This window comes from Mizuhopecten yessoensis, unplaced genomic scaffold (genome assembly GCF_002113885.1).
Source record: "Mizuhopecten yessoensis strain PY_sf001 unplaced genomic scaffold, ASM211388v2 scaffold10867, whole genome shotgun sequence".
Lineage (NCBI taxonomy): Eukaryota > Metazoa > Mollusca > Bivalvia > Pectinida > Pectinidae > Mizuhopecten > Mizuhopecten yessoensis.
Window position 1 is genome coordinate 2,273,947 of NW_018408761.1, and position 24,491 is coordinate 2,298,437.

The 24,491-nt window shown below is 37.2% G+C and overlaps 1 protein-coding gene across 2 annotated transcripts in view; it reads left to right on the forward strand.

Annotated features, from left to right (window-relative positions):
- Positions 1 to 24,491, forward strand: part of LOC110463098 (carbonic anhydrase-like) — a 73,886-nt gene that overhangs the window by 42,138 nt on the left and 7,257 nt on the right. For both annotated transcript variants that reach the window (XM_021517445.1, XM_021517444.1), the window contains 5 exons: positions 19,787 to 19,819; positions 20,170 to 20,343; positions 22,623 to 22,771; positions 23,096 to 23,197; positions 23,892 to 23,949. In XM_021517445.1, coding sequence (XP_021373120.1) covers positions 19,787 to 19,819; positions 20,170 to 20,343; positions 22,623 to 22,771; positions 23,096 to 23,197; positions 23,892 to 23,949 — 516 coding nt within the window. The remainder of the gene's footprint in view (positions 1 to 19,786; positions 19,820 to 20,169; positions 20,344 to 22,622; positions 22,772 to 23,095; positions 23,198 to 23,891; positions 23,950 to 24,491) is intronic.

Here is a 24,491-nt window from a genome sequence, read left to right on the forward strand (position 1 = left end):
ATGTCTAGAGCTAGAAGTGTTGTCCCATCACGGTATTCCCTTTGAAAGGTATGCTTTCAGATAATGTCAACATTATTTTATTTACTCGGAAGTGTCGTAGATGTATACATTTTGAATGCCGTGTTCATTTTCCAGTTGATGATTACTCATATGACACAAACCGTCGTTTCATTGAAAATTTTACAGACACTAGCATGCATGACAGTACATGTTTTTCGACAGACACTTTTTAATGAAACTCGTGACGTGCCATTGCATTCACTTAATGTGCACTTATATCGGAATGTTTTGGGGAAGTTGATGAATAAATTGTATAAATTGATTATACCGGCTGGATTGCGAACTAAATGAAAGTGTGTGTCTGTAAATCTGCGATTTTAGTGTGACGCCGGTGGTTGTTGACAGACTTTTGAAGTGATGGGACACATTTTAGTGTATCATGTGATACCCAGGACCATTACCGATGTTTTCTTTAATGTGAATTGTTTCTTTTTATTCCATAGCTTCATCTTCTTACATTGACAGTCCAGGACCCAGTTTTACACTAAAGTCCTGTTTCATCTGTCAAATATGACATACCGTCACCTCTGTCCGTCAAAATGACGTCCCATCACCTTGAAATTATACATTTTTTACCTAAGTTTTGAAGTATTTTTACTAATTCACGGGGTTTTCTAAAAGAAGATTGTAGTATACATGTATCGGTAGCTTGTAACCTGTCAGAGTTGGATATTTTTTTTACTAATTGAATGTTAGCAGAATGTGACCTAACCTCTCAAAAAACTAGACATTTCAGACACACATTGTATGTCTTAAATGTTTAGCTATGCTATCTTTCTGCTGAAAATTGAAAAAGATACCAATAAAAATGAATTTCCAATAAAATATTAACACAAATTGCAAGTAAAACACAGTTTTGGATCGTTTTTGTCTGTCAAGGTGACATACCATCACACAAATGTATAGCACACTAAATTGTTAAATATTTCAATCAATATGCTAAATACTATCTCCACATTTTAAATATATATTGTGGAATAGACACTTAACTTATTTTGGCCAATATTTAAAAAAAATAACCACATTTATTTTTTGGTTTGCATGTAACGCAATCTGACTTCATGATTGTGGACTGGCTCACATATAAACACTTGCATATCTCAGCATATTTCACCAAAGTATTTTGCTGCCATTAATTTCCAACTTTTTGGTGTTCAATTCATACTTTAGTTTTTGTAATATCTGGCCACTACCGGATGTTAAGTGCTACGCAATCGTCACCTCTATACGCCCAAAACGTACAAATAGCGGTATAGACTGTGTGGTCTATTGGAATATATAGCGGTAAAGACTGTGTAGTCTATTGGAATATATAGCGGTATAGACTGTGTAGTCTATTGGAATATATAGCGGTATAGACTGTGTATTCTTTTGGTTTATATAGCGGTATAGACTGTGTAGGCTATTGGAATATATAGCGGCATAGACTGTGAAGTCTATTTGAATATATAGCGGTATAGACTGTGTATTCTTTTGGATTATATAGCGGTATAGACTGTGTAGTCTATTGGAATATATAGCGGTATAGACTGTGAAGTCTATTGGAATATATAGCGGTATAGACTGTGTATTCTTTTGGTTTATATAGCGGTATAGACTGTGTAGTCTATTGGAATATATAGCGGTATAGACTGTTAAGTCAATTGGAATATATAGCGATATAGACTGTGTAGTCTTTTGGTTTATATAGCGGTATAGACTGTGTAGTCTATTGGAATTTATAGCGGCATAGACTGTGAAGTCTATTGGAATTCATAGCGGTATTCCGTCTTTGCGTATTACAGAGTTATCTTATCTTGGAGCAGGTATTGATTGTTACGTCACTTGTTTGTGAGAGTAACGACATCAATTTTTGAGAAAACGACGTAATTTTCTCGCACAAACCAATGACCTAGCAATCTGTACCTGCTCCCAAGAGAAGATAACCATGCAATACGCCAAGACGGAATAGGCTGTGTAGTTTTTTGGTTTATATAGCGGTATAGACTGTGTAGTCTATTGGAATATGTAGCGATATAGACTGTGTAGTCTATTGGAATATATAGCGGTATAGACTGTGAAGTCTATTGGAATATATAGCGGTATAAACTGTTAAGTCAATTGGAATATATAGCGGCTTAGACTGTGTAGTCTATTGGAATATATAGCGATATAGACTGTGTAGTCTATTGGAATAAATAGCGATATAGACTGTGAAGTCTATTGGAATATATAGCGGTAAAGTCTATGTAGTCTATTGGAATATATAGCGGTATAGACTGTTAAGTCAATTGGAATATATAGCGGCTTAGACTGTGTAGTCTATTGGAATATGTAGCGGTTTAGACTACGAATTATATTTGAATATATAGCGGTATAGACTGTGTAGTCTTTTGGTTTATATAGCGGTATAGACTGTGCAGTCTATTGCAATATATAGCGGCATAGACTGTGAAGTCTATTGGAATTCATAGCGGTATTCCGTCTTTGCGTATTACAGAGTTATCTTATCTTGGAGCAGGTAGTGATTGTTACGTCACTTGTTTGTGAGAGTAACGACATCAATTTTTGAGAAAACGACGTAATTTTCTCGCACAAACCAATGACCTAGCAATCAATACCTGCTCCCAAGAAAAGACAACCATGCAATACGCAAAGACGGAATAGACTGTGTAGTCTTTTGATTTTTATAGCGGTATAGATTGTGTTGTCTATTGGAATACATTTTGTATGTGGCGTTGTAGACTGTGTAGACTATTGGAATAAAAAGCGATATAGACTGTGTAGTCTATTGGAATATATAGCGATATAGACTGTTAAGTCAATTGGAATATATAGCGGCTTAGACTGTGTAGTCTATTGGAATATTTAGCAGTTTAGACTACGAATTATATTTGAATATATAGCGGTATAGACTGTGTAGTCTATTGGAATATATAGCGGTATAGACCGTGTAGTCTATTGGAATATATAGCGATATAGACTGTGTAGTCTATTGGAATATATAGCGACATAGACTGTGTAGTCTATTGGAATATATAGCGGTATAGATTGTGAAGTCTATTGGAATATATAGCGGTATAGACTGTGCAGTCTATTGGAATATATAGCGGTATAGACTGTGTAGTCTATTGGAATACATAGCGGAATAGACTGTGAAGTCTATTGGAATATATAGCGGTATAGACTGTGCAGTCTATTGGAATATATAGCGGTATAGACTGTGTAGTCTATTGGTATATATAGCGGTATAGACTGTGAAGTCTATTGGAATACATAGCGGTATAGACTGTGTAGTCTATTGGAATATATAGCGACATAGACTGTGTAGTCTATTGGAATATATAGCGGTATAGACTGTGAAGTCGATTGGAATATATAGCGGTATATACTGTGTAGTCTATTGGAGTATATAGCGGTATAGACTGTGTAGTCTATTGGAATCCATAGCGGTATAGACTGTGAAGTCTATTGGAATACATAGCGGTATAGACTGTGTAGTCTATTGGAATATATAACGTTATAGTCTGTGTAGTCTATTGGAATATATAGCGGTATAGATTGTGAAGTCTATTGGAATATATAGCGGTATAGACTGTGAGGTCTATTGGAATATATAGCGGTATAGACTGTGAAGTCGATTGGAATATATAGCGGTATATACTGTGTAGTCTATTGGAGTATATAGCGGTATAGACTGTGTAGTCTATTGGAATATATAACGTTATAGTCTGTGTAGTCTATTGGAATATATAGCGGTATAGACCGTGTAGTCTATTGGAATATATAGCGATATAGACTGTTAAGTCAATTGGAATATATAGCGGCTTAGACTGTGTAGTCTATTGGACTATTTAGCAGTTTAGACTACGAATTATATTTGAATATATAGCGGTATAGACTGAGTAGTCTATTGGAATATATAGCGATATAGACTGTTAAGTCAATTGGAATATATAGCGGCTTAGACTGTGTAGTCTATTGGAATATTTAGCAGTTTAGACTACTAATTATATTTGAATATATAGCGGTATAGACTGTGTAGTCTATTGGAATATATAGCGGTATAGATTGTGAAGTCTATTGGAATATATAGCGGTATAGACTGTGAAGTCGATTGGAATATATAGCGGTATATACTGTGTAGTCTATTGGAATATATAGCGGTATAGATTGTGAAGTCTATTGGAATATATAGCGGTATAGACTATTGGAATACATTTTGTATGTGGCGTTGTAGACTGTGTAGACTATTGGAATAAAAAGCGATATAGACTGTGTAGTCTATTGGAATATATAGCGGCATAGACTGTGTAGTCTATTGGAATATATAGCGGTATATACTGTGAAGTCTATTGGAATATATAGCGGTATATACTGTGAAGTCTATTGGAATATATAGCGGTATAGACTATTGGAATACATTTTGTATGTGGCGTTGTAGACTGTGTAGACTATTGGAATAAAAAGCGATATAGACTGTGTAGTCTATTGGAATATATAGCGGTATATACTGTGTAGTCTATTGGAGTATATAGCGGTATAGACTGTGTAGTCTATTGGAATATATAGCGACATAGACTGTGTAGTCTATTGGAATATATAGCGGAATAGACTGTGAAGTCTATTGGAATATATAGCGGTATATACTGTGTAGGAAATCTATTGGAAAAGACACAGAAGAAGATTAGTCGTCAGTTATCATAGAGACTTAGGATTCCCGCAATTACAGTATTTCCCAGCGATCAAAATCTTCCGTGCCCAAATCTCTTTTTGTGACAGTGATTGTTGAGGTTTTACGCTATGATAGAGCGTTAAAAGTAAAGTGACCACGAGATGTTTGGAATTGAAGACAGCCAGGTGCACGTGCTTTGGCGAAATATGTTGGATTTATTTTTTTTGCTAATTTATTCCAATATACTGAAGGTTTACTAGATTAGGTAGAACACATGCCTGGTAGTGCTTTCGCCAGGAACAACCGAGGTATACATTGTTTCAAAGTGTAGACATTATCTGTACATTGTGCTATCGACTACCTCGGCCATTCCGTAACGTCGTTGCCTACTCTCAGTAAATCAATAAGCACATCAGAGCATGCAGTGTACTGAACACCGGGACCCCGACATTCGCCGCCATCTTTGACTTTAGCCTGCAGTTTGAGTAACGACAACTACGGCACAAGATGTTTATTAGAACTCTTATAGTTACATGTATAGTCAAAAGGAGCATGTACCATGGAGTTAGTGATAGGTTATGTAAACGTGACATATCGGAAACATCTCCTAACATCTTCCTCTCTTTATTTGTGTACTTTGATTTACCTAACACTATTATTCTACCTATTATAGTGCTCTTGCATAGCTTATCATCAATTGTATTTAACAGTTAAGTTAGAAACGCACAGAAAATTATATTTGCGAGGTAGAGTTTTAGGTTCAATGTTACATTTATATATATACATCACATTCAATCATATTTATTATACAGTATACAGACTTAAAAATCTGTCAATGCAGTTCTTCCATTTGGTTTATTATTTTCTAGAATCTTTACATTTCCCCATACTTCTGCCTCATTTCATCACTTTCTAAAAGTGAACTTTTCATTTAGTTTCTGCTTTAGATCAAAACATTATTTTGATGTTGCTATGAATGACGAAAATAAAATATGGTGTGTGGCTTTTTTTTTTACATTATTATGATATTGAATTATGAATAAACTGAAAACGAATCTCTGCTTTGCCATTCTTCATTGTGTACGATGTGATCGCTAAGCTTACGTAAGGTTTCCCACGACTTTTAAATGTTTGATTACAATTGTATAAAGTAAACATCCCTTGATAAGGGGACGCAGTACTGATATTTCACCCAGCTTTGGTAAGTAGCATACCGCGTGTAGTAGGCCCCATTACTTGTAATTGTTTTTTACTCCTGCATTTAGAGCAAACCTTTTGATTCATTTAAGAAATAAGTATGAAACGCGGTGGTAACGCTTATACCATAATATAATGTTACACTTTAGGTAGGGGTACTGTAGTTATCTAACTTAAATACTTTAAGTGTTAATGCAACTTTAAAAAAGACTTGAATATGTTAACGTTACATTTGTAAGAACACTCATTGATTTCGTTTCTTTATACGCAGTATTGCACAGACAAAACGATGTCCAGCAGGAGAGATATCATTTTAATGATATTCTATTTAATATATGTCGGACCCTAATGTATAATGACTGTTGAATGCGATGAAATATAAAGATAACTTTAATTTATATAGAGTATAATGTACATTATACATGTACCTATGTTTTTGGCGTGATTTATCTCCCTCGGGTACTGTTTAGATCCATTTCAGCAGCATTTTATTTAAAAATGCATGATTAATAACATAAACTTTCAATTGTATATAATAAAAAGGGGTGTAGGCAATCGTTGGTCTTTTTATAAACTCCTTTCAAAAAATGTAATATTTCGAATTACTTCAGCGTAACCATATTAGGTGGACAAATATGTGCGTCTCATGTGGTATCAATATATAACTATCCCATACAAGATCATTCACAGTTATTCCAGAAAGAAAATATCCTTAGGAATTAAAGGTGAAAGTCGTAGTAAGGTTATGTACTTATATAAACCGATGCACGCATCGACACAGATGTACAGCCAGTGCTTAGTATCTTAAGTACCGACATGCCAAAATAATATCTACATCTAAGTCAGTGTCAGTGTAGATCCAAGATTTCGGGCTTCGTCGCATAGCTTGTGAAATCTGCAACCTAGGCGAAAATATATATAGCTGGAAAGTATTTTTGCAACTTCAATTGCATCAGAGATTAAATACATATCAAGATATAATAAATCGTAATCTTGAAACCTGGGGTGTGTCGATTTTTACTATTTATCAATATTTCCGGTCAGCCTCACGATTTATCCATTAACTTATCGTCACGGTCGACCGAATGGCTCTCCTTTTGAGGTCGACGCCTTGCTAGACGCCGGGCCCTCCTGACATGTGCATCAGATAGGAAATGTACGTGATTTCCGTTCATGGCATATCGGTTTTTTTTTTTAAGAACGATGATTATAGTATGGATATTGTTACCTATGCTGTGTGCACTATTAATAATACTTGATGAGAACTACATCATCACTTACGGGTTAAATTACAGACAGACGATGCTGTTAATTAACAGTTCAACAATCGTGACGCTGCGACAGAGGATCGGTGTTAAACATGTCCGTGTGACCGCGTGCAAGCGTGTCAATGTACAAGTGATTTAACAATGAAATATTCAAAGTTATCGCATCCCACTTCCACCGGTAATGAGAATACACTGGGTACAGTTGAGCCTCTCTCTACCAATTACGGCCCGAACCAGACCCACACCACTAGGGGTTAGTACCGATACATCCCCCGCTCTAAACCAAACACTCGGTGCAGTGGGAGAAATACTAGATATGTCATTGGAATACGTCTAAGTAACATAGTGTAATTATACCATTGCACTAAGTAATTTACCTCCCAGCAGGAACGGAGACTTAAAGTCCTTTTTTTCTCAATACCGACCTGAACGATGTTGGCAGGAAGTGCAGGTATCCCAGCATGCATCACCTCTATGTTCGAACCAACTGGCGCCGAAAAGTCTGTTTTACGAGTTATATCTTCATTCAACGGGATCGTTCCTCGTTCTACATTTAACTGATCTGTACAATGTATTAGAATAAAATACATGTGTGTTTCTTTGACGCCACAACATCTGTGTACATTAAATAATCAGTTCATATATTTCAACGGGAGTCAAAGAATTCGTGATATGTATAACATGTAGCGCAGTTGGTAGTGCGCTGGCATATTGACTGTAAGAGAATCAGATCCGCAGCTGGCGGAATGTGATTGTGATCTCCGAGTAGTTTATTTTACCCTTGTTGCTCAGTTACACTTTCAGTACAGAAAAATTGTTTAAGGTAAAAAATAGTCCTTAATATTAACACTTAAGTATGCGTGTTTGTTAGATCATTGTTATGGTAACTAATTAACTAAACTAAACTAAACTAAATAGTTTGCGATAATTAGTTATTGTATATGTAAGTAAACGTGGCATATATGAAACAGTATAGTTTCAGTAATTATATATTAAAAGAGTCCCCAATGTGTGCGCATACAAACTGTACTTGCTGGACGACCATATTGCCATGCGTTATCGAGTGCAAAATAACTGCAGACTAAAATGTGTGGTTTCAGTATTTACCATTCGTTACATTGGATGCCGTGTTTCAGGCTGAGTTTATATAAATATTTATACTTGATGAAGTTAAGTTATTTGTGTGGTAGGGGATAGGTCGGGCAGAAAGGCTTTGGTTCTTATCATCAGAACATCGGCATTGTTGTCTCCGTCTTGAAAACTTTTCCGGTGATGGAATTTTATTTATTTTCTTTAGATCAGGACTGTTATAATGAGATAGGTAACTTGCACGCAATCAGTATACTTCAACTACCTGTACAGTGTAATATACAATGTTTCTGACTCGTTAAAACAAATTCCATGACCTAAATAGGTCTTATTTCTATAGCAACGTCAGCTCGAAGTTGACAAATCATCATACAATGTATCTCCCACGTGTACCCGCCCTCTGTTCGGGCTCTCATCTTTGAATTGTGCAAACTTTTCGCCTTTTGGAGTAATGTCACGTGGTTTTTTCAACAGAAATAAAATTTACCTGATAAAGAAAACTTGTTCAATTAACAATCAACGATGTGTGTTACCCCCAACTGAAGATCGATACATGTAAGATATCTTGTTTTTCCTCGTTAAGACATATTTCACAATGGGCTTCTCCCTCAGGAAACAAACCTTCATATCTCCCTGCAGATGGTTAATTAATGTATACCTATGTATATGTTCAGATAAGACAGTTCGAACTATCAAGCATTGCGTATACCCATGCTGCTTATGACAGCATTTCCGATCATCTTCACCTTCCGATCATAACTTGATTACATCACTGGGGTTTGTTAGCTTACACTTATCAAACGTGGCTGTTCATTTGTACATTGTTTAACACCTTGTCGTTAACTCATACATATAACAAGAAATCGCTCGCTGTTACAATATATTCACGTGCTCATTAAGAAACATGTTCAATGTATAACACGTGCTCCTTAACCTTTACAATGATGCATATCACGTGATCATTAACCTTTACAATTGCATAACGATTGTCTTTGACGTGTACAATGTATACCACGTGGTCTTAAACATTAACACGTGGCCGTCAACTTATACAATGTATCAAAATCAGCCGTAATTATAAGACAAACCCACTAGTGTGGTCCCCCACATCAGCTTTAATGAATTAGTGATGACTGTATATATTCACAACTCAGGTCATATGAAGACGATGACCGGTGATGAGAGGGCCACTTTGAAAGTGCACTGCACGCTCACTTTAACCTGAACAATGTAGAATGGCGCCCGGTTACATAATCCTGACAACGAAATTACCGGGGGTGCCTAAAGGAGAAACGTGTCGTCTGAGGAGAAAGACAAGAAGGAAAGACCATAGAATATTAAAGTTGTGCAGTGAGAGCAACTGATCCCATAAAACCGAAGTCTGGCCATTAATTGTTTCATATAGCACATCGGTTCTGTTCTTTTGTTAACCAGCACGTGCAACCCGCTATGCAGCATACTGATCTTGTGATGGCATTGGTCTACACACGTTCGACTTTTATTGGCGATGACAGTCCAATAAACAATTGTGTCCGGTTTTTGTCCAGCATACCACATCTCACTTAGTGTGTTGATGTTGATTGTGCTATCTTTAACTTAATGTATAAGTTAAGACTAAACCCAGCTACTTTTGACTTATTATATAAGTAATGACCGTTCCAAGCAAACTACTATTGACTTATTGTATAAGTGATGACCGTGTCCAGCACACTACATTTGACTTATTGTATAAGTGATGACTGTGTTCAGCACACTACTATTGATTTATTGTATAAGTGATGACCGTGCCCAGCACACTACTATTGACTTATTGTATAAGTGATGACCGTGTTCGGCACACTAATATTGCCTTATTGTATAAGTAATGACTGTGTCCAGCACACTACTATTGACTTATTGTATAAGTGATGACTGTGTCCAGCACACTACTATTGACTTATTGTATAAGTGATGACTGTTTCCAGCACACTACTTTCACTTATTGTATAAATTATAAGCGTGTCACACAGTACTATCGACTTATTGTATAAGTAATGACCGTGTCCAGCACACTAGTATTGACTGATTGTATAAGTTATGACTGTGTCCAGCATACTACTATTGACTTATTGTATAAGTAATGACTGTGTCCAGCACACTACTTTCACTTATTAGATAAGTGATGACCGTGTCCAGCACACTACTTTTGACGTATTGTATAAGTAATGACCTAGCCCAGCACACTACTATTGACTTATTGTATAAGTAATGACTGTATCCAGCACACTACTATTGAATTATTGTATAAGTGATGACCGTGTCCAGCACACTACTTTTGACGTATTGTATAAGTAATGACCTAGCCCAGCACACTACTATTGACTTATTGTATAAGTAATGACTGTATCCAGCACACTACTATTGACTTATTGTATAAGTGATGACCGTGTCCAGCACACTACTTTTACTTATTGTATAAGTAATGACTGTGTCCAGCACACTACTTTCACTTATTGGATAAGTGATGACCGTAGCCAGCACACTTTTTACTTATTGTACAAGTGCTACCATGTCATGATTGAGTAAGTTGGGAATGACTATGTCCTATTTTTTTTTGAAAAGATTTCTTGTTTTCTTGAAGTTTACGCGGATGTATAACCGAGGCGCCAATCATCAAAAATACATTTTAATGTACACATTCTTTGCCTCCTGTATTTCAATTATTACGTAAACAAACGCATCATCTGCCTTTAAGGAACTCGACATGCAGCTTGGAATGTGTGTATGTAGACATCGCTGGTGTTACGTCAAAGGCCCGCAGACTAAACAGACTAAGAAGTTGAACCATGGGTGGCAACCAGGGGAGGCAATTTGATTTAAATGATTTCTATTAACACGATACAGTTACTGGCGAGATACAATTATTTCACTGCAGGTTATATACGTTTGGATTGGGCACTGGTTTAACGAGATTATATCATAGATGACTTTTTTCAGTTTGCGTGACTGCGTACACCGTACACTTCAGTAACAAGGACGAAAGTGTACGGTAAAAGTTAAGTATACGTGGATTATGACCCCATAAATACAGTCATAGAGCGGAGGCTACGTCATGGCTTAGTTGGTATTTTTTTTTTCCATGCACAGGTGCTTGAATATGACGCCCATGCACCACCACCCCTTCCTTTTTGTCTCATTAAAATTAAACTGAAAAATCTTGAGTTACAGGTACTCCAGGCCCTAGAATCTCGAAACTTCTTAAATGAGATCGGGCTAAATATTTGAGAATGGTAGGGAGTATGCTTAAATATTTAAGATCGTGCTTAAATACACAAAATGGCCAACTGTAATTGTCTAATCAGTCATGAAATTCAGCCGCTGAAAACGAGTAAGGAGACGAAAGGCAAGGTGATTATAGTTATCTTTCATTCATTTATTTATTTATTTATTTATTCACAACTAGCCAACACCTTGGATATAATTGGAAAACCAGCATTTGGGGCCATTCAATACAGTCTTATATCACAGGATGTCCATAACAGCAGACATCGGGACAGATTCTGACCCCACCCGAGAGTAAAATTTTCATATCCCGCATACATGCAATTTCTTTCCAAGAATTTCGGTAAAGGAAATATTGTAAATGCAACAATTAATGTCATAGCATTTCTTATTGATGGCAGCCTATAAATGTCAATTAAAAACAAAACTAGGTCATTGCTTTGTTAATGGGTATAACATATAAAGTAGTTATTGTTTATAACTACTTTATATGTAAGGTTACTTTATATGTAAGGTTACTTTATATTACTTTATATGTAAGGTTACTTTATATGTAAGGTTACTTTATATGTAAGGTTTTACATATAAAGTAGTTATTGTTGTTAATTGTTTGATTACCGAACTGAGACCGATTTACCGTTTTTTGGTCGGAAGATATTTCGAGTAACCGGTTAGTAAATATGTCCGGTTTGACAACCCTTATTTTAACATTATAGTGAACACGTTAAAATGAGTTTTTTTCTTCAAATTTAACCCAAAGGCTTCTGTACCAGACATTCTCATTTAAAGTGTGAAACCTTTTTGTATCCCCTCCCGCGGGGAGTGGTGGTGGTGTATGGGGTAAGGGGGTGGTTTGTTCCGTGCGTACATAGTTATCACCCTTTTCATCGCTCTATTGCATTACTATCTATAAACATATGAAGCTGTACATTTGTATAGACCAGTTCCCAGTCATCGTTCTGTTGAATCGTCACAATTAAACAAATTAAGATCAAGATTATCCTCATTTATTAGTTTTAAATTTAATAACAGTTTTGGAAAATATTTCAATATTTGTTTTTAATACCAAGCATTCATTGATATGCCTATTATAAATATAAACTATTGCCATCTGTTTTTTAATTTCCAATTTAGCTTGAAAAGTTCAGCATAGTTTTCAACGCCTGTTTGTACAGCAAAAAAGTGCGGGGTTATCTATTCTAGTTATTTCCCGAAGTATTTCATACACTGATATTACTTTTTTTCATTAAAGAGTTCCAAATTAGGCCACTTACATTGTATGTATTAACAAACACATTCTTAGCTACATTTGTAAGTACGTTCTCAAATATCTAAAAACGCCTTCGAGATATACCAATTTGAATAAATCTCAGCTAAGTACGTACTTAGCTTAAGATTGGAGTGTTAAGAATTGAGAATTAATAAGTTTCGAGATTCCGGGGCCTTGATGTATTAATATATNCACCTCGTGGTTCTTACTACAATCAAAGATGGGATCGATTGCCCCCTTCACCTCGTGGTTCTTACTACAATCAAAGATGGGATCGATTGCCCCCTTCACCTCGTGGTTCTTACTACAATCAAAGATGGGATCGATTGCCCCCCTCACCTCGTGGTTCTTACTACAATCACTTTCGCTCTCTGCACCCCTAGAATATATCATAGCAAAATTGAAGGCTCAGTGTGCGCCACTTGTGGATGAGACAAGAAGACTGGTTCGATCCTTTGATATACATCAAAAGAATCTCGCGGTCGCGTAACGGTAAAAATTGACAAGCTTTGAATTCGGGCGTCTCTCCTTTGTAATCTTCAGAGGACAGATATCAGCCCAGCGATTGGTCAGTATTTTTTCCGGAGACCAATCAAACAGCTATCTTCGTGCCTTCAATTTTGCTATGACACATTCCAGGGGTGTAGAGAGCGTAGGTGAGCGTAACCCCTGGATATCGAGGATGACCCCAAAGTAACACGTTAAGTTGTGTTTCTGTACAATCCTCTATTGATCTGGTAAATAAAGACTATTTGAAACTTCACAAAAAAGACAACAATAATTGTTTTAATACATAAACATCCAGACAATGGAGTTCATATACAAAATGAATATCAAAGATATAAAGAACATGCCAATATCTTTCCGATAAACACTAAAGCCCAAGATTGAAAATGTTCAAATACTAGTATTGTATTCAGCGTGTACACGTGTTCTCATTAGACATGTGGTGGTAATTGACATTTAGTTATCGCGAAATATGTGCCAATGTATCAGGAATACGGAAACGGGCCATCTGGATCTCGTGTGTTCACAGAACAGAGGGCTTCCGGGCAACGGCTTTCCGTAAACCCAAAGTGACTCCGTCAGCTTCCTCTTGTCGACGAAACAGTATAAATAATGGTGAGCTGAGAGGTACTCTGTGTCAGAATTGACATCCGTTTATCAGATGGTTTATAAACAAGGCCTTCCGAATATACCTTGTGAAATAATGGACCAAATATTAGTAGTGCCATGCATGTAGGGTATGTCAGGCGTACCTACGGCAGCCCACTTGTGCCACAGTACAATGTAGAAAGGAACCACTCGTGGGATAGTCGAGATAAAAATATACGAAACACCACTTTTCTCAGAGTCGAGATAATCGTACAGGGAAGTCCACTCGTGTCAGTGTCGAAATAATGACATACAGAAGCCCACTTGTTCCGAGTATCGAGAAAATGGTAAGAGAAGACCAATCGTATCATGTCGGAATATTCGTGTGCGGTAGTCCATTCGTGCCATAGTATTCAATGAGTACTAAATTAATGGTGTATAGCTTATTTACATAAAAGAACAGACCTTCTGGGCCTCACTCCATTCGAAAGAGGTAACTAATATAACCCCTTTCGGATTCCAAGTGCTTTCTTCGTGGCTCCTCCTCGAGGGCCATTGGAGTAATCAATTTTACATATGTACCACTGCATGGGTATCTTAAGAGGCGACTAATGTTGGGGCCTCAGGACCGAAGATCTTCCTCTGGGTCTGCAGTTAAGGGGATAGTGATGAGCTCAAAATTGATCTACTGTCCCCATTGTAACCTTTTGAATATATACTGTATCTTTTCTTTGTTCGTTCTTTCTTACCTTCTCTTTACTTTCGATGGATTTTCCTGAGGCACCCATCTGCGTATGTACTTAACTGTAGCCCGTACTTAAACGATCATAGCTGTAGTACGTAAAGGAAGGGACATCCAAACCAAACCAACCCTATGTACATGTATGTTAACATTCCACTCGTGGGATTTACAGTGTAGTAATGGAGAAAGATACAAATCATATACGGAAACACATTAGCGGCATCGTATTGAATGAATGCCGAATATCATATAGTGCGACGTTATATGCATACATATATAGTTTCCTGTTGATATATGTAGAATATGATAATTACACTGGGAAGGGGAAACTTAACCCTTTCACCCCTATGTAACTTTAGTAGTCTCTACCATGCATTGATCTGGATGTGTCGATTATGGTCTACAGTAGTGAAAAGGTTAATACAGAACGAAAACGATGTACGGTATGTATTGTCAATGTAAATTTACCGTTCACACGGACGCTCTGACGTACAAGTAGTTTAAGGGGCGCGGGTGATATTGCCATGAGACAGTGAAAAATATCACATGCGCGAAAAATGTGCGTTCACCGCTTCGTTTCCCCTCCGTGATGGTCACAAGAACAATTGACGGCAACAGCCAATTTTATGAAGCGCCGGTGCAATAGCGATTGTAAACAGCAGAGTTTTAACAAACAAGATGTCAATATCGAGGTTTGCTGCCGTTTCTGAGCTTTTATATAACAAAATAGATTTCACATTCATTGGCGACAGTAAATATTGTCAACCCTCAAAAACCCACTGTCACCCTCGGCTTCGCCTCGGGGGACAATGGGTTTCTCGGTTGCTGTACCAGTGACAATACATATTGTACATACGGACGCTCTGTCGTACCAGTGACAATATATACTGTTCATACGGACGCTCTGTCGTACAAGTGACAATATATACTGTTCATACGGACGCTCTGTCGTACCAGTGACAATATATACTGTACATACGGACGCTCTGTCGTACCAGTGACAATATATACTGTACATACGGACGCTCTGTCGTACTAGTGACAATACATACTGTACATACGGACGGTCTGTCGTACCGGTGACAATGCATACTGTACATACGGACGCTCTGTCGTACAAGTGACAATATATACTGTTCATACGGACGCTCTGTCGTACCAGTGACAATATACACTGTACATAAGGACGCTCTGTCGTACTAGTGACAATACATACTGTACATACGGACGCTCTGTCGTACCATTGACAATACATACTGTACATACGGACGCTCTGTTGTGCCAGTGTCGAAATTAACAGCATATACACTTTATGTATCATATCACAGTTATGAAACAAGTTACATGTATATAACTTACATTTTATCACTCGTTTGGCCCGGATGTTAGCGCGCAGAGGGCCTTACGAGTATGTGAACGGAAACTGGAGAAGCATTAGCGTCACACCGGACGATAGGACGAACACACTATGTATCACGATATTAAAAAAATACCTATGAATGGATTACAATGATTGTATTTACATTTTCCATAAACCTCAGTCTCATGGGAACTTTGTTGATTGCTCTTTTTGTTCTGCAATAGTCTATATAAGTTTAAAAGTAGGGCGTGTCTATTGTTTTTTTCTGTACGTATACAGCGTGGGAAGGAATTATTGTAAGTTGTTTGTCCTCAATACTTAACACCAGGGTTATTCACCGCAGGTACTTCAGTGATACATCACGTCTGTTTATAACAATCCTTCATTATATTGAACCCCGTGTACTATATTTTAACCCAGCAATCTCAAGAAACTGGGAGCATTAATATGTTGTGTTGTTCGTTTCCAATTGAAAAAAGGGATGTTTTTTTTCTCACAAATGACGATGATGTCAATTAAAAAGATAGTTGATAGCAAATGCGGTTCATGAAGTACAGATACGCTTCTATTGTATAGATTAATTTTAGTAAATGGTGATAATGACGAAGTTAGTTAATTGAATGAGTATCAGATTTTGCGACAAAGCGTTCGGGACATTTCCATGTTTACAGAGGTATTTCTTCGTGGGTTTTTTTTATAATAAATGGGAAATCACTGACACGCCGTTTTAATTGATGTTTTAATTGTTTCTATTTAACTTCCAAACATTATCACCGAAAGTGTACTAATTTTAGCAGTATTCCTGTCTGCTAATTCATGTCTACCGCTAAAATTAGACCATAAACCACACGCTATCCATATGATAAATATCTCTGGGCAGTAAATGACAACAACTCACTTGCAACACACGTAAATGATTGTGTATGGTGTTGTCCCTAAGCAGGCGCGTGCATGCCAGAACCTGCTATCTAGTTTGTTCCCCGACATCCACTGTACATCCAGTTTATTATTTTTATATCATATTTTAGGGAAAGAAATATTGCGCTCCTTAATGAGTTAAGTTACAAAGAAAAATCTGCTGGTTAAAGAGTGCATCCTTCCACCTTTGTTCCGCTAAAATGTTAGTGCACTAAAATACAGTAGGTACGCCAACAGTAATCCGTACATTGTATACACCCAAATGTACCTCAGTGGCGCACAGCTGGTATTCGAACACTATAGATTTATTAACTGAGACAAAAGATTAGACTTTAGTTTCTTATATATAACTGTCAACAAATATGACGGGTATATAATGTTTAAGAAAAGACAACCAAACACCGTTACATACCACGACGGAAAACATACTAAAAAAATGGAACTCTTCGTAGGAATGCATGGGATGAAAAAAATATAGCAGGTGTTACATTGAGGTGTGGCCTTTCACGTGTTAACATTGAGTGTGACCTTTAACGTGTTACATTGAGTGTGGCCTTTCACGTGTTACATTGAGTGTAACCGTGTTTCATTGAGTGTAGCCGATCACGTGTTAAACCGAGTGTATACGTGTTTCATTGATTTTAGCCGATTACGTGTTACATGAGTGTAAACGTGTTTCATTGAGTGTATCCGATCACTTGGTACATTGAGTGTAACCGTGTTTCAATGAATGAATCCGATCACGTATTATACCGAGTATATACGTGTTTCATTGAGTGTAACCGACCACGTGTTTCATTAAGTGTAAACGTGGTTCATTGAGTGTATCCGATCACTTGTTACATTGAGTGTATACGTGTTTCAATGAGTTTAGCAGATCAAGTGTTACATGAGTGTAGAGGTGTTTCATAGTGTGAAGCCGATCACTTGTTATACCGAGCGTATACGTGTTTCATTTAGTCCAGTAGGGCAATTGCTACGTAAACTGCATATAGCAGATCACAATTATTGACCCCAAATCAGTGTAACACGAGGCTTTGTCTCCCCGAGACTCACACTTGACATACGTGCGGTAACGTTCACGGACACTAAGGGTGTGTCTACTTGATGCACGCCACACAGGAATCCGACGTTATCGTTGGTATTTATGTTACATTTGACTGACACGTACTTACATCTTTACATATATCACGTACATCTGTCTGGAACGCAACCATTGTTCTCATGGTCTATTGACGTCACTTCCTGGTATTTTATTTGCTGTATGACAGGCCAGCAGGATGACACAAGAACTGTCTGTTTTCAATTTTGATTCATATAAATTTTATTACTGCAAAATCTTTCGTTCTCGGCTATTGTTTGACAAGGCATCTTATAAGAATATGCAAACAATTCTGTAAATTTAAGGGTACAAACTGCACCCAAAAAATACAGCTACAGGCAAAATGTGTGATATTGCAAAATTATGGTTCCGTGCCATGCGACTGAGATGTTAGAATATGAATATTATTCCGCAAAATCCCGGGTTCATCGCCATCCGACTCCATAAACGTGCAACATTTATGACAGATAAGGATCGTGCAGACACGTCCCTCATCAGATACAGAATGATCTCGCCTGTTATCTTTATCTAGGAGACTGTTACTACTGATGGGAAGATCATCGGAAAAAAATGTGTTGAATTTATACCCGTGATACAATACGCTTAGTGTACGATTGTTGCGGGCCAAAGGACATACATCATTATGTATTTATGGCATTTTTATGGCACATTTTCAGTATTTATGTAATGTATGAACGCTGTGTTGTGCAAACATATCTCCAAAATGCGCGTGTATGTTTCGGCGTAGCTCTGTTGCGTACCATCATTATTGATTCCTAAAGTCTTTGTTTTCCTGGTCATTCTCGCTTCTATATACATGCTAAATCATGTTCAAAATACTTCAAATTCGATAATGTCAGAATCTCAGAAACAGAATAAAACTTAAACGATTACAACAAATATAACGAACAACAATAAACACGCGTTCGATATCTACATACCTAAAGTAATGACGACGAGTTTCCGTTATATATATATATATAGGTTTACTGAGTTAAACATCTAAGACTCTATTTTTGATTGCTGAACTGAATGGGTCTAACTAAAAATGTAACATCACTAGCAAACTCGATCCTCAATTACAATATACAGTGTAATGCATAAACTTGATCCTTAAGTACAATATAATGCATAAACTCGATCCTTTATTACAATGTATGTATAAACTCGAATTTTAATGACAATATGTTGTATAAACTCGATCCTAAATTAGAATAGTACTAAAAAGTCCTAAAATTAATAATAAAATTAATAATAATAAAGAATATACTTTTAACGCCAAAATCCGGAATATATCAAAGAGCAAATTTGGCATTTATCATGTTAGTCTTCTTTATTATGTATAATGTAAATATAACTTGTCAGAAGTTCTTACGATGCTGACGTAACCTATGTTTAATGATAACTATAACGCTTGATTGACACGCTGTTGTTATACAATGTAGGTGTTTACCTCTGCGCCTGTGACGATAATTACACTTAATCATGACTTGTGTCTTAATGTAAATACATCATAGATTTGTAATGAAATGAATAGTTTATGTAATGTTTTCGTTTAGTTGATATTTCGTGTGTTTAAAATTTCGTTGGGATTATATTTCGTGGGTTTAATAAAATCACGAAATAAACGAAATTAAATCTCCAACAAAATCTAATGTTTTTACAGAATGCATAAACTCGACCCTAAGTTATACTATTATGTACATATTATATATTACGTTGATCAAAATTAATTTCAGCAGATGAAATGAAGTTATTTTATCTTTTCAGATTGGCATTATGGCTCACATGACGCTCAAGCTGGTACGTATATAGATACATATATATGTACTTTGTAGTTGTTATCCATTAAGGTCAAATTCAGACACATCCATGAAGAATTGATGGTAAGATTGGTAAAATAGTTTTAAAACACCGGTTTCATAACGAATATTTGTTGATATGCACCACCAATATACATTTAGTTTAAGAATATCTGTAAATATCAACCAACTGTAAATAAAAACAATGTACATCAATTGTTAATCCAGGCCGACTTAATTATTTTTCTTTTCAAAATCGTATACATGTAGTTACATTATAGTGCACTGCTTCACAATTCCTTACTTTATCAGATCGAAATTTTAAAATGTTTAATTACGTTCCATTTACAGATCCTTCAGGCTGGGCCCATGTAACGAACTCTGTATGTAACGGCCAATACCAATCTCCCATAGACGTCCCGTCCGTCATGAAACAGGATTACTCCGTCATCAGCAACTTCCGGTTACAAGGGTTTGGGAACACGAACCAATACACCACTACCATAAAAAATAACGGGCACACATGTGAGTGTTGTGGGTTGGAACTGACGTTCATCCAGTGTTTTGTACGGAGTTTGGGTGGTGTGGGTTCCAGGAGACTCGCCCGCTTGTCAGGGACCAGACGCGAATGTCTGGTGTGGGATATGGGGACCAATGTCTGTTGTGGGATATAGGGACCAATGTTTGGTGTGGGATATAGGGAACAATGTGTGGTGTGGGATATGGGGATCAATGTGTGGAGTGGGATATGGGGACCAATGTCTGGTGTGGGATATAGGGACCAATGTTTGGTGTGGGATATAGGGATCAATGTGTGGAGTGGGATATTGGGACCAATGTCTGGTGTGGGATATGGGGACCAATGACTGGTGTGGGATATAGGGACCAATGTTTGGTGTGGGATATAGGGATCAATGTGTGGAGTGGGATATGGGGACCAATGTCTGGTGTGGGATATGGGGACCAACGTATGGTGTGGGATATGGGGATCAATGTGTGATGTGGGATATAGGGACCAATATCTGTTGTGGGATATGGGGACCAATGTGTGGTGTGGGATATGGGGATCAATGTCTGGTGTGGGATATGGGGACCAATGTACCAATGTCTGGTGTGGGATATAGGGACCAATGTTTGGTGTGGGATATAGGGAACAATGTGTGGTGTGGGATATGGGGTCCAATGTCTGGTGTGGGATATGGGGGCCAACGTATGGTGTGGGATATGGGGATAAATGTGTGATGTGGGATATAGGGACCAATATCTGTTGTGGGATATAGGGACCAGTGTTTGGCGTGGGATATAGGGAACAATGTGTGGTGTGGGATATGGGGACCAATGTCTGGTGTTGGACATGGGGACCAACGTATGGTGTGGGATATGGGGATCAATGTGTGATGTGGGATATAGGGACCAATATCTGTTGTGGGATATAGGGACCAGTGTTTGGTGTGGGATATAGGGAACAATGTGTGGTGTGGGATATGGGGATCAATGTCTGGTTTGGGATATGGGGACCAATGTACCAATGTATGGTGTGGGTTAGGGGACCAATGTCTGGTGTGGGATATGGGGACCGATGTCTGTTGTGGGATATGGGGACCAATATATGGTGTGTGATATGGGGACCGATGTCTGGTGTGGGATATGGGGACCAATGTCTGGTGTGTGATATGGGGAACAATGTCTGGTGTAGGATATGGGGACCAATGTCTGGTGTGGGATATCGGGCAAATGTTTTTTGTGGGATATGGAGACCAATATCTAGTGTGGAATATGGGGGCAAAAATGTAGACAGATAGCATTTTTATCTGCAAAAATTGGGGAAGGGAGTGTTGACCAAAAAGGTCACCACTTTGTGAGCGAACATATATGAAATGAGCATACCAGGTTTGTTTAACATAGAGACATACGTGTTAGTGTACTGTGCAACACAAACCACCTGTCTTATGTAAAACATAGCTCTAACATTCCTCTGTGATAGACTACTAAGTAACCGGCACATTTTTCCTGTAGCAGACGTTGTCCCTCTTAATCTTTTTAGTAACTCACCTGTCGCAACGGCGTTAAAACACGTAAATCTTTAATTGAGCATACAATGGCAAGGTACATGTTACAGGACTTCAGTGATTCTGGATATCTTCTTGTGTCGGTACTTCTTTGTACACTTTAAGTACGTACACGTACATTGTCACCATCCGAATGGGTAGAACAGCAATCCCTGACAAGGACCTCCATTGTATTCGGCACGTCGCTTATCGCCAGTGACAGTCAACTAGTCTTGTTCCGGGGAGTTTAAAAGTTAATAATTGCTGTTTGATTTCGAATTCTTTATTTCCAAATCCTTATTCCATATGACAACTCACTATGGCAGTGTACAGTTGCAGAGTTACTATGCAATCCTGTCAAAACATTTTTGTCTAATATTAGTATTCTTAAAGCATTGCGCTACCATGCTTTCCATTTGAAGGGCATGTTTGTTACATAGAAAATGGGTTACATACTTATCATAACTGCTTGAAATATGAAATTGTGTTTTAATTCTTATGTTTACATATATACTATGCTATATTAAACTTCAATCAATTTGAGAAGTTTCTTTCCGTCTCTATGGTTACTGTTTCCAGCGAACGACAGAAGATCAGTCGGAGACTATCCCAGATCTCTTATCAAACGCCCGGCTTGATTAATTAGAAATTGGAGGAAGTACTTTAATTCTTAATGATTGCTGCAAACAGTTAGAGTATATAATCACAACAACAGGTATATACTTACTCACAAATTGATGACGTCACATGTTACAGTGCAGGTTGACATTGCCGGTGACTTGATTGTATCGGGAGGAGGACTTCCGGGGAGTTCCTTTAAGATGGCCCAGTTACACTTCCACTGGGGCCACGACAACTCCGACGGTTCGGAACACACCTATAACGGACGACCTTATCCTATGGAGGTCAGTATCTCAAAACGTCAAAGGTCGAGAACCAAATGGTTAGTTAAGACACATCGCTAATTTGAATTAAAAATCTTACGATGACCTGGTAAAATCACTGTCTTAAATATTTGTCATTACTGAACATTACCAAGTCGCGAAGATTTCAAAAAACATTTTAATATTTCTCAAGGCGCTCCGTCCTAAAGTGCATAGCGTTATATTAGTAATATGTATATGGAGTTAATTTGAAGCTTTCTGATTTAGAATTCTAATGTTTAAAGATAAATGATATGCTAAACGTTATTAGCATATTGATATATAGATCATTTTAACTTGTTTAAGATGCACATAGTGAACTACAATCAGAAGTACAGCAGCATACAGGAAGCAATCGATAAGGACGACGGTCTGGCTGTACTGGGTTTCTGGGTGACGCATACGACGGTAGGTACACATTGGGACATGACGTAATTAGTATGGACTAATATTAAAATGAAAGAGTTGTTAATGGAAGCACATTTATATCAATTTTACCATTTATCAAATTTTGCTTCCTTTTATGATTTTTCAGATAACTCTTTAGTGATATGTTTACGATCAGCCATCAATCGTTCTTTTTATTTTTAGGTTGGTGTGTTAAATATATAAATCACCGGACCCCTAGTTTGCTAACGTTGTTAAAGAACGAACATCTTTATCATTTCCAGTGCTATATTGACACCAGTTGCACAGATTATTTCCCTTAGAAAAAGTTTATGGGTATTTTCATAATACAAAAATAATTATATAAGATATAGATCAAGTGTCCACCAAATCGACAGAATATAATGGCTCGTAACTGCATATATATAAAACATTTTTTTGATAATTTAGGATAAATTGAATTTTAACATATATTGGACGACGTTAGCTGTTGTAGCCAGAGGTACGTTCCCTTGTATAGCTCTTACTTTTCAGTTATTCTTTCTAGCCAAACATGGCCGCATTACTTGCCCAGCCTACGTCCTTTGCTATTTGAAAAAACTAGTTAAAATAGTAGATCAGTATCTTACATGTATTTACTATTTTAACTAGTTTTTTAAGCGGTTTCGACAATGCGAGTGACCTCCCTTAGACTGTACTATTGCTTTTGTTGCAGACTGACAACTCCGCGTTTGCCCCAATAACCAACGCCATAGGAAACGTCACCTATAAAGGTAAGTAAAGGTAGTACACAACAAAACGTACGTACGTACATAGTACACATAACTATACAATACTGATAAATAAACGTACATACGGACATAGTACACATAACTATACAATACTGATCAATAAACGGACGTACGTACATAGTACACATAACTATACAATACCGATCAATAAACGTACGTACGGACATAGTTCACATTACTATACAATACTGATCAATAAACGTACGTACGGACATAGTACACATAACTTTACAATACCAATCAATAAACGTACGTACGGACATAGTACACATTACTATACAATACTGATCAATAAACGTACGTACGGACATAATACACATAACTATACAATACTAATCAATAAACGTACGGACGGTCATAGTACACACAACTATACAATACTGATCAATAAACGTATGTACGGACATAGTACACATAACTATACAATAATGATCAATAAACGTACGTACGGTCATAGTACACATAACTATACAATACTGATCAATAAACGTACGTACGGACATAGTACACATAACTATACAATA